This window comes from Falco biarmicus, chromosome 4 (genome assembly GCF_023638135.1).
Source record: "Falco biarmicus isolate bFalBia1 chromosome 4, bFalBia1.pri, whole genome shotgun sequence".
Taxonomy (NCBI): domain Eukaryota; kingdom Metazoa; phylum Chordata; class Aves; order Falconiformes; family Falconidae; genus Falco; species Falco biarmicus.
Window position 1 is genome coordinate 102,166,402 of NC_079291.1, and position 9,657 is coordinate 102,176,058.

The 9,657-nt window shown below is 50.1% G+C and overlaps 1 protein-coding gene across 1 annotated transcript; it reads right to left on the reverse strand.

The window, feature by feature from the left end:
- Window positions 1-1,240: 1,240 nt before the first annotated feature.
- Window positions 1,241-9,609, reverse strand: RPN1 (ribophorin I). Its single transcript, XM_056336455.1, has 10 exons — window positions 9,348-9,609; window positions 8,477-8,541; window positions 6,661-6,967; window positions 5,932-6,141; window positions 4,770-4,962; window positions 4,341-4,440; window positions 3,933-4,071; window positions 3,614-3,733; window positions 2,893-3,138; window positions 1,241-1,828 (listed from the first exon to the last, which is right to left on the reverse strand). Exons 1-10 carry the CDS (start codon window positions 9,570-9,572, stop codon window positions 1,646-1,648), a joined length of 1,788 nt encoding a protein of 595 aa, XP_056192430.1. The 5' UTR covers window positions 9,573-9,609; the 3' UTR covers window positions 1,241-1,645.
- Between the last annotated feature and the right edge of the window lie 48 nt (window positions 9,610-9,657).

A 9,657-nucleotide genomic window follows, 5' to 3' on the forward strand; every position in this document is an offset into this window, starting at 1 on the left:
AGGGAGCTGGCACCGGGGCTCAAGCCTACAGCAAAACGCTAACAAACCTCTTTGGAGGCTGTGTGGCATGGGACAAAGGGCTTTCCTACCAACTTCATCCTCTGTAAAAGGAGAAAACCATCCCAGGAGAGGACAAAGACCACTTTTATCCAAGTTAAGAGGGGACAGTAAGGGGGCAGAGACCATGAATGTGACAAAGACCTGTGCTACGTGGGCCTGGGACAGAGGGACAGGCAGCGCAGGTGGCCTGCCGAAGGACTGGAAAGCGTCCAGCTGCTTGCGGGTGTCCAGGCACGGGGCTTGCAGGTAGCACTGGGCCACAGAGTCTATGTTTGCCCCGAGTCTCGCACGGTGCCAGTGCAGGTGCTGTGTGGGGGGGGACACCTCCACCTCCCAGCACGGGCACTTCTGGCACTAGCATCCTGGCGCTGACTCAGATGCTCTGGATGTGCTCAGTGGTGTAACTATGTTCTTGCCCGGTCTGTAAGCAGCCTCCAGCTCCTCTGGAAGGGTGCACGAAGCGAAGGCCCGAAGGAGAGGGTGGCATACCGCTTAACCACCCCTGCCCTGCAGAAGCAACACCCGCAGGCAGCTGCCTTCGCCCACAGCTCAGGGCAAGGCATCACCAAGAAAGTCAGAGGGACACATCTTGTTCTGAACTTTCGGGTTTTTTCTGTACTAGGATCTCAAACCAACTTGGTAAACAACTTAGCCGTGCAAGTGCAGTAGGGAAGACCTATACTGCTGTCCCGGCAGCCAGCTCTGGGGTGTTTAGCAGTGCACTGAAGCAGAGAGGCACAGGGGAAAAAAAAAAAATCTTGCAAGACTGAAATTAGCAGGGAAATGCATGCAACAGCCCAAGATACCCAGGTGTGAGCAAGGGCCTACTTGGGCAGCACAAGGGCTGCAAGGACTGTTGTCATATGCAGCAGGAAAGCATATGGCACACTGAGAGGGACTAGCAGGAGGAGTTATATTGCATGTTTTTTCTCCCTGTAAGGGTGTAGGTGCACGCATATCCCTAGGGAACAAGTACTTGGCTTTCTCCCTTGCTTGGGTCTGCCTGTGCAGGGTGGCAGAGCTCTGCCTTTCGGGCACATAGCTGACAGGAGACAGGAGTGGTCAGGGCTGAACGCTGGTTGCCGGGGAACTGCCCTGCCTGGCCATGGGCAGGACAGGGCCACCCAGCCCCTCTGCACCAGCATCTTTGCCTCCCCCCACCCCAGCATGACACGTAAAGGAGAGGCAGTGGTTGTTTTATTTCAAAGTAGAACAAAGGTGTCTTTTATTCTTTCTGGAGGCGCAACATTCAGATTTGCCATGAGCGTGTCAGAGCTCAGACTGGCTGTTTGTGTGCACTTTAGTCAGGGCACATTTACACAGGGAAAAGCAAAAGTGGGAGACTGTTTTATAACCCGGCTGAGACTCAGCCAAACAGCATGATGTTGTGGTCCCTTGCACAGCATGTATTGCTGAGCAGACAGGCTCTATAGAAAAATCTAAATGCAAAACGTACTCTCATACATTTCGCGTCAACTTTTCCCCTAACTTTGCTGGGAAGAAGTTTTGGCTCAAAGTTATCCACTCCCAGGCTTCTCATTTTCCTCCATACTTCTCCCGTCCACATGCTCACTAAACCAGAGAGTTACAGTGCGTCAAGGATGTTGTCGATTCTGGTGACCAGGTCCTGGCGCTTGTTGGAATGCATCTTCTCATTCTCAATGTACGTGTCCTTCTTGAGCTTGCCAGCTACCAGCCGCTCAGCCTCAACCGAGGACTTCAGAACAAGCTCCTTGACTTGGCCATCGAGCTTCTGAATCTCGCTTACCTTACAGGGTAAGAAACAAAGGGAATATTAGAGGAGACAAAAACCCCATCCATACAGTGATGCTGGAATAGAAGAGAGGATGAAGCTGGAGCAAAAGATGAAGTCAATGCTAAGAGGAAACATCTCCGATCCCTGAATATTGCCTCCCGAGCCATCACCTTACTCTGGCATTGCGTTATGAGGAGTATCTCATGAATGGATAATTAAGCAGTGCAGATAAAGGGGCTCTGAGGACCCAGGAGCCATACTGGCAGGAGACAGGTGCAATGACTGTTAAGGAGTGCTTAATGACAGATTTTAAAGGCTTCAAGCTAATTTACAACTATGACAGCTGGAAGCTGTGTCCCTACAGCTAATATTAATGGTGTGTGAGAAGCAGGTCTGCAATGACAGAGCTGCTCTGAGTTAATAATAGATTAAGCAAGGTGGGCTGCTGGTTGAATGGACCTTACACTAAAGTGTCTCTCACCTGGGTTTAAGTGGCTGTTGCAGGTTAAGTGTTGAAATATGGTGGAGGAAGGAAAGGATAGTGGGTGTGTGCTTGCTGTGCTGTGGCTTTCAGCATGGTACAGCAAAATACCCCCGGAGGAGCATCACGTTACTAAAATGCTGTCAGCACCAAATTCAAGTGTGCAAGAATACAAGAGATCAGGGAGAAGATTTTGGTTTGGCTGGTGTCAATAGTAAAGTCAGAACTGATAACGTGCTGATAGCTTCCATTTTTACCTAAGTGTCTCTACCATGAGCTCAATCAGAAGCATCAGGATTGTGTTACAAAAGCATTAATCTGTACTCATGCAGCTGGTTCAAGGGCTGTTTAAGAAACAGCACAAGCAGCTGTTTAACAGCAGCACTTAATGGCTGCATAACCAAGATTACTGCAAAGAGAACAAGCTGATCTTCACACCCCCTGGCAGGGATCAAGCCATTTCCAGAGGTGGGAAAAAAAACCACCACAACAAAATACAGGCTGCAGAAGCTAAACCCCAAATTAAAACTTGCCTAGAATACTTGATAGAACCAACAATAGGAAGAGTTTATAAATATAAACTAGAATTTCTTACTTTATCACACAAGTCTGAGCCTTCTGTCTTCAGTTTAGACTGCAGAGACGCTATCTCATTTGTCAGGGCCTTGTGCTCTGTCTCCAAAGACTTTTTGCCACTGTTCAGCGTGGAGATGTCCCGCGACTGCTTGTATTTATTCACTGCTTCATCAAAGTGACGGTACAGTCCAAGTCTCTTGTTCACCAGAGTAAGCACTTGTTCTGTGATGCAGGCAACCTTCATCCTGGCTTCAGCAGCTGGATCCTGCAAGAAGACAAAGGGAAGATCTAAGCAGTCACATCTTTGACCTGCACCAAACCATGCCTGCAATCTGCCATGGACCTGTTACAGAAACTGCTCCCTTTGCAACTTAGTCAACCAATAGTAATTAGGTGAATGGTACAAGTACTGACTACAGCAAGCACCTTTCAGCACTCAGTCTGGCCCAACAAATAGTTTAACAAAATAAGTAAAAACATTGCAGGAGAATTACAGCTATCCCTACTTCTTGGGGGGATTCTTTTCTATCCAGAAGGCAAAAGTCTGGCTAGCCTTAGTACACCAGTTCAAACCCTGCAGAAATATCAACGCTCAGGTAGCATAAAACAAGGGCTTCATTTAAACATCTAGTAAAATATCTGATCAGCAGGAACATCCAGTGAGAATTACTGGTGTGAAAAAATCTCCATCAGCTGAGTAAGCTACTAATGCTCCCGCAGAGCTTTTCATCATACAGCACCTTAGTGATGGAGAAATCCAGCCTCACATAGACGATCACAGTGAAGAACAAGATATAAAAGGCTCCAACCACCAACAGAGGCTCCTGCAGCATCAAGATTTTGTTGAAGGTGTAATGAACCTAGAAGAGAAGTTTGAAATGCTGAGCAGTAACCCATGTTACTATGAGAGAGAACTACCCTCCTCGGACAGCAGTGGAACTGGACATGAAGTCCAGCAAGTATTTATTTCTGGAACCCAATACGGGTGTTTTGACCGTGTTCCTAAATTCAGAGGAGGCACAACTGCTCAGGCAAACCACGCACAGAGGCCACACTCACCACAATGTCTTGGATGTGCTGTTCCACCAGGTTGCTCTTGTGTGCCACAATAACTGGACGTCCAAAAGTGTCCAGATAGGTGTAGTGAAGCTCATCTGAAGCACGATTGATTTCATAGGGGCTGTCCACGTGGATATTCCTGTGGATAAAATCAGACAGTCCCATATGACTATACAGTGTCTGAGATGATGTAACCTCGGAGTCGGCTGGCCAGCCATGGCCTCTAGCACAAGGCAAATTATGCAGTTTAAACACCACTCTAAAAGGAAGCAAAGCTGTGCTCCAAGGTCTCCTCCACGTGCAAAGTCATAGTTTTGTTTCACTGCCCCCAGGCCGTTCGAGTAGACTGGAGAGTTGCCACCAACACAGCACTATCTGCAGTAACAAGCCAGGAATAATGACACTTACTTGGCGCCTTCTGGCAGGACTATCTTGACAGTCAGAGAGTCTGTAACTTGCTCATCGAACACATGGTCGACAAACCTCATTTTCAGGGCATACTGATCACCTAAGAGAGTGCAGGCCAGAGGGTGGTTACAATTCCTCAAAGAACTGAAGCTCAGCTCCTAACACAAGTAAAAGCAGAATTTGGATGGATCGGTTGTGCAGCAGGGGGCACTAGCTCACTCGAGTATATTTTAACCAGATGTCTACAAAAACCTGAAGGAAGCACAGAAAAGAAGAAAAGAAGGTGGATTTGCATATTCTAGAAATAATAGCTAGCAACTGTTGTTGCTAAGGTGCTGCATACTGCAGCTTTGAATTCTTCACTGTACAGCAACCACCTATAAACACAGAGGAGAAGGTTTTTTTACCCCCTTCCCCTATGCCACCCACCGAGATTGTAGAGGTATTCGTAGCTCGGCAGGTTATAGCCAATGATGTAATGTGTTTTCCATCCCCCAAAAAGTGGGAAGCGGGGACGGATCTCCATCTCCACGGAATCATCCAGGACAAGGAGGTGGCTGGTGGAGATGTTCCCGATTTCATCTCTATAATAGACATCCTGAGCAGCAGCTGGGAGAATGGTCTGTACGGAGAGAAGCAAGTCAAGTGCATCAGCTAGGAGTTATTTCCCGTGAAACTGGCAAACCCAATAATGACTGTTAAAGCGCTGAGAAACTGCGCTCCCGTGTGAGAGATGACAAAATGGCCATTCAGTTGCACCAAGTGGTAAAATTGTGCTATTATAAGCAATCAGTCACAGAAGTGGCTGCCAGCACTAAAATCACTTGGACTCTAAATGAACGTGCCTTTCTCCAGCCCAGTTTCAAGTATCTCAGACAGCAAGGGATCTCATCATGCCCACCAGGACAGCAATTCCCTTTTCACTCCAGCCCGCTGCCATAGCTCACTAGGCTTGCTGGCTTTACACCAGCAAAACGAGATTTCTGTTTGGCTGCACCACCTTACAGAACTACAACAATCAATTCTGGAGGCTTCAAGCAGCGAGAAACATTTTGGTTCAGATGAAAACACGTAATACTTCTCACATCTGCCTAGCAAAGCCACAGCTTTAACTCCTGTTGAGTGCTTTGTGAGCAAGGAATGAATGGGTGAGTTTTTAATCAATACTGCTTGACATGATGAGACTATGACAGAGAAGGCAACTCTAAAAATAAGACGGTGGGGACAGAATGAATGGCCCTTGCACAGTAGAAAACAGAAAGCAGATATTAAGGGTTTTAGAGAGTCTCTGAGATTGGAGGGGTGGGAGTGTGAAGAAACACTACATGCCCTGGTATATGCAATTTGTTTGGGGAACAGATGCAATAAAGCACATAACCTCCCAATTCTACCTCCAAAACCTATTCCTTATCTAGCACGAGCTTTCTCTGAAAATAGATCAGAGCTCTAATATTCCCTTATTATTTGGGTATGGTTACCAAAGAAGAGGCAAAGGAAAAGGACAACTGTATTTTTTTTTTCTCCTCTGGGGATGTAAGAAAGGGGGAAGCCACAGTTTAAAGGAAAAAAAAATATTATGCAAAATGTGAACCTTAAAAGACTTGACAGAAGAGATCCCACTGTCTGGCTGTCTCTGGTAGTCATATCTGGAGAAAGGCCCTTTCAGCACTGCTCCGGTGTGCTTTAAATCAACCGTCTCTTCAACCGCAATGTTCCCCCAATGAGACACCTCGATGACTCGGGTCATACTGGTGATGGTCAGGAATGGACTGTTATTTTCATAGTGCACCTTCAGAGTGTCCTACCAAGGAAAAAAGATAAACTATTAGACCTGAAGCAAGGAGCAACCTCCGCTCATAATTATCTGTCTCCGTGTCCCCCAGAGAAACCTCCTTGACAGACTCTGCAAGAGATGAAGCTGACTGCACAGGAGGGACTGAGCCACCCCAGCCCAGCCCAGCTCACACAGAGCGCTGGGTACCTGGGGTGTACTCGTAGGTCACACCCTGTGTGTCTGGCTGTTATGGTGGTGAGGGTGCTAGAGATGCAGTCTTCCCCACTGCAAATACACCCCTGCCAGAACCATGCACAAACTGGCTTGGTTTGCTCTGTAGACATCAAGCAGCGGTCAGCGATCACATCTGTACTAGGAGCACCCTGCTGGAGCGCATGTTCCAAGCCTGCATGCAGGCTAACTCAGGCTTGACCTGCAATTCTTATATGAAAGCCTCTAATTCCCACTCTCCAGCCTCTGAGACACAGGTGCCGTGTTTCTAAGACGCTCTCTACACAGCCACAACCTCTTTGCACCAATATTTACCTGGCTGTATGGAGGAATATCCTTGAAGGGGCCATATTCAATCATGTCTTCAGTGCGGGAAGGGTTGCCCAGCTTGGTGTAATTCTCCACGTTCCTAGAGGCCAGTTTGACCCGGGTTGTTTGAGTCTTGGCGAAGTATGGCGAGTAGAAATAGTGATTTCCTTCAAAGACCACAAACTGTTTCTCACTTTGGGTGATGTGGGTGGGGTAGGGCTGCAGGACGTGCGTGAAAACCATTTCAACAGATACACGGACCTTGGCCCCTGGTGCCAAAGGAGATGGCAGCTTCACAGAGAAGAATTTTCCACTGGAAGGGAAAACAGGTAAGTCATATGAGATCTCCCCCGAGAGAGTAATCAGATCCAACCTCTGCAACACCTCCTGTGTATGGGAGCCCGTATATCGTGCGTGACTGGGGCCAATATTTTATTTGCTTCTCCAAGGTGTATAGATGTTTGGTCCCAGAATGCGTACTTACTCTGGACTGGGGAAGCAGGACAAGAGGCAGCACAGGGGTGAACTGTGTCCAGGCACACTTATAGTCTTTGCTTCACAAAAAGTCTGGGCTCCCATTTTGGAAAGGGAATGGTGACACACTCCCCTCCCTCGTTCTGCATTTATAAAGCATGCTTCAGCAGGGCTTTTTCTATTCCCCAGATGACAAGAATGATTTGAATGAGAGGAAGCATGTGCAAATGTCCAGAAGACAAATCACAAACATCTTCACCACCTGTTCCCACCAAGTCTGTTCATTCTCAGCTTTTTGCCCACAGGACCTGAAACTAAGGAATGGCCAGAAAATAAGCACAGTTTTGGACTGAGGTTCTACAGAAAAGACTGAGATTTCACCAAACCTGTAAGGATGCACCAGATGGACCACGGTGATGATACATGCCTGGTGGGCCCAGAGCAGGATGACGTGAGACCTCCAGATAGGTCATAAACCCATGGTCTACCATGGCAACTCAATTCAACAGTCCTCTTGAAATCCTGCAGCACGGTGCTTCTGACCCACTTTACAAGCACCCTTTATTTCTCAGCTCTCACGGCTCAGAAAGCACCTGCCTGCCCAGATATGCAGTGTAAGCAAAGCATCCCAAGCTTGGCAGCACAGAGCCTCATGCAAAAGATAGCATTCTCTCTCCCTGCAGCAGCAACAGACCATGCTGGGCCACAGCAGGCAGCGTACTGCGTACTCCCCACATCGCAGACTAAGAGCTGTGCTCCGGGGACAGCCAAAGAGCACTTTACAATCTCTCAGTAATCACCACTGCTAATCGTTTGAGAACTCTAAAGGGAGCAATGGGTAAGAGCATGACCATAGCTATAATGCTGCTTTTACCTGATGTCCCTTAATAAAGGAACAGGGCATTACTCAAAGCATTGCGTACAAGAGACTACGCACAGCTGAGCTCCCCTGAAGGCAGCTGTGTTGCATTTAAGAGATGCTCTCCCCTCCCTAGCAGCCACGGGTGGCTGTGAGAAGCAGGTATACACTGCTTGTGCTAGGCTCGGTGCAGAGATCTAAACCCACACACGCTATTTCCCAAGAAAGGAGCATCTAAGGGTGGGAAACGACTTCTACTGGAGCCTCTTGGGCTGCAGGAATTGGGTTTGGCTGCTTGTGTGAGCTGTGCTCCCTGGCTCTGTGGCACCCCAGGATGCAGCCTGATTACAGAATGGATCTTTTCAGGAACAGAAGACTCTAGGATCTCTAGGTATGTGGGACTGGGGTAGTATTTCTGCTCCACCATAAGGACAATGGTGGAACCCCTATGCACAACTCCACGTATTGACATTAGAGGGTGACACTCACCTTTTGCCCTTAACTTTAGTCTCTCTCACTTCCAAGGTGTTCTCCTCCTCTTCCTCACCCTTGACCTGTTCCAAAATGACAGACTGATGAGTGTGTTACTGTTTAAGAGGCTTAACTTGTCCAGGGCAAACTCCAGAAGGTCCCTATCCATTTTTCAGGGGGATGCTCCCTGAGAAAGTACAAGCTGATAACTATTTACATACATACATAAAAGCCCTTTAATAATGTTTTGCATGAATACAAATTGCAGCGCGGTCAGCATGCAAGAACAGATACTGGTTATTTCTGCTAGCACTCTCAAGTTCCCCTCGGCCTGGTTCCCAAGCCAGCACAGTCACGGTAACTTCTGCAAACCAGACTACCGGTCAACTGCTTTTGTGATTTCTCTTGTAGTTTTCTACGGTGGCTGGGGAGCGAGCAGGCCACGGGGTCTGGCTTGGGCAGCCAGCAAGCACAGAGGAGCTCAGTGGAAGCGCTCCTGGCCGTACAAGAGCCCCCTTGCACGTACGGCCCGGGGGGCAGGCGCTGGACCCCGACCCCCGGCCGGCACCAGCTGGAACCGCAAGCGCTGCTCCCCGCGAGGGGCCGCGGCCGCTCTGCCCGCAGTCTAACGCCGTTAATTAGCGCCCGGCCCTCCGCCGGCACCGCGCCTCGTCCCGCGGCCGCCGCAGCCCCCGGCTTCATTGTTCCTCACGCACTGGAGGGGCAGCCCGTCCCCGCCCGCCACGCCGGCCGGCGGCGCAGCCCGTGCGGGGGGAGCGCGGCGCGGTGCCTACGTGTCCCTGCGGGCGGCGGGGCCCGCGCAGCGCCCCAGGCCGTGCCGCGCCCCCCCCGAGGAGCGGGGCGCCGTCCCCCGCCGCCCCTCGCTCACCTGCACGCCCAGGTAGGCCAGGCGGGGCTCCAGGCCGGGCTCCAGCGCCAGCAGGAAAGTGGAGGCGGCTGCGCCGCCCGCTGCATTGGCGAGGCTGAGCTCGGCCGAGACCTTGGCCAGGTGGGTGCTGAGGTCCACGGAGCGCCGCACCTCCTCCAGCAGCAGGTCGGCGGCGGCCCCGGCGGCCGCCAGGCAGAGGAGCAGGCGGCACAGCAGCCCCGCCATGGCCGACACACCGCACGGGGAGGGCACAAGATGGCGGCGCCCACGCTGTACGGGGAGGGCACAAGATGGCGGCGCCCAGCAGGGG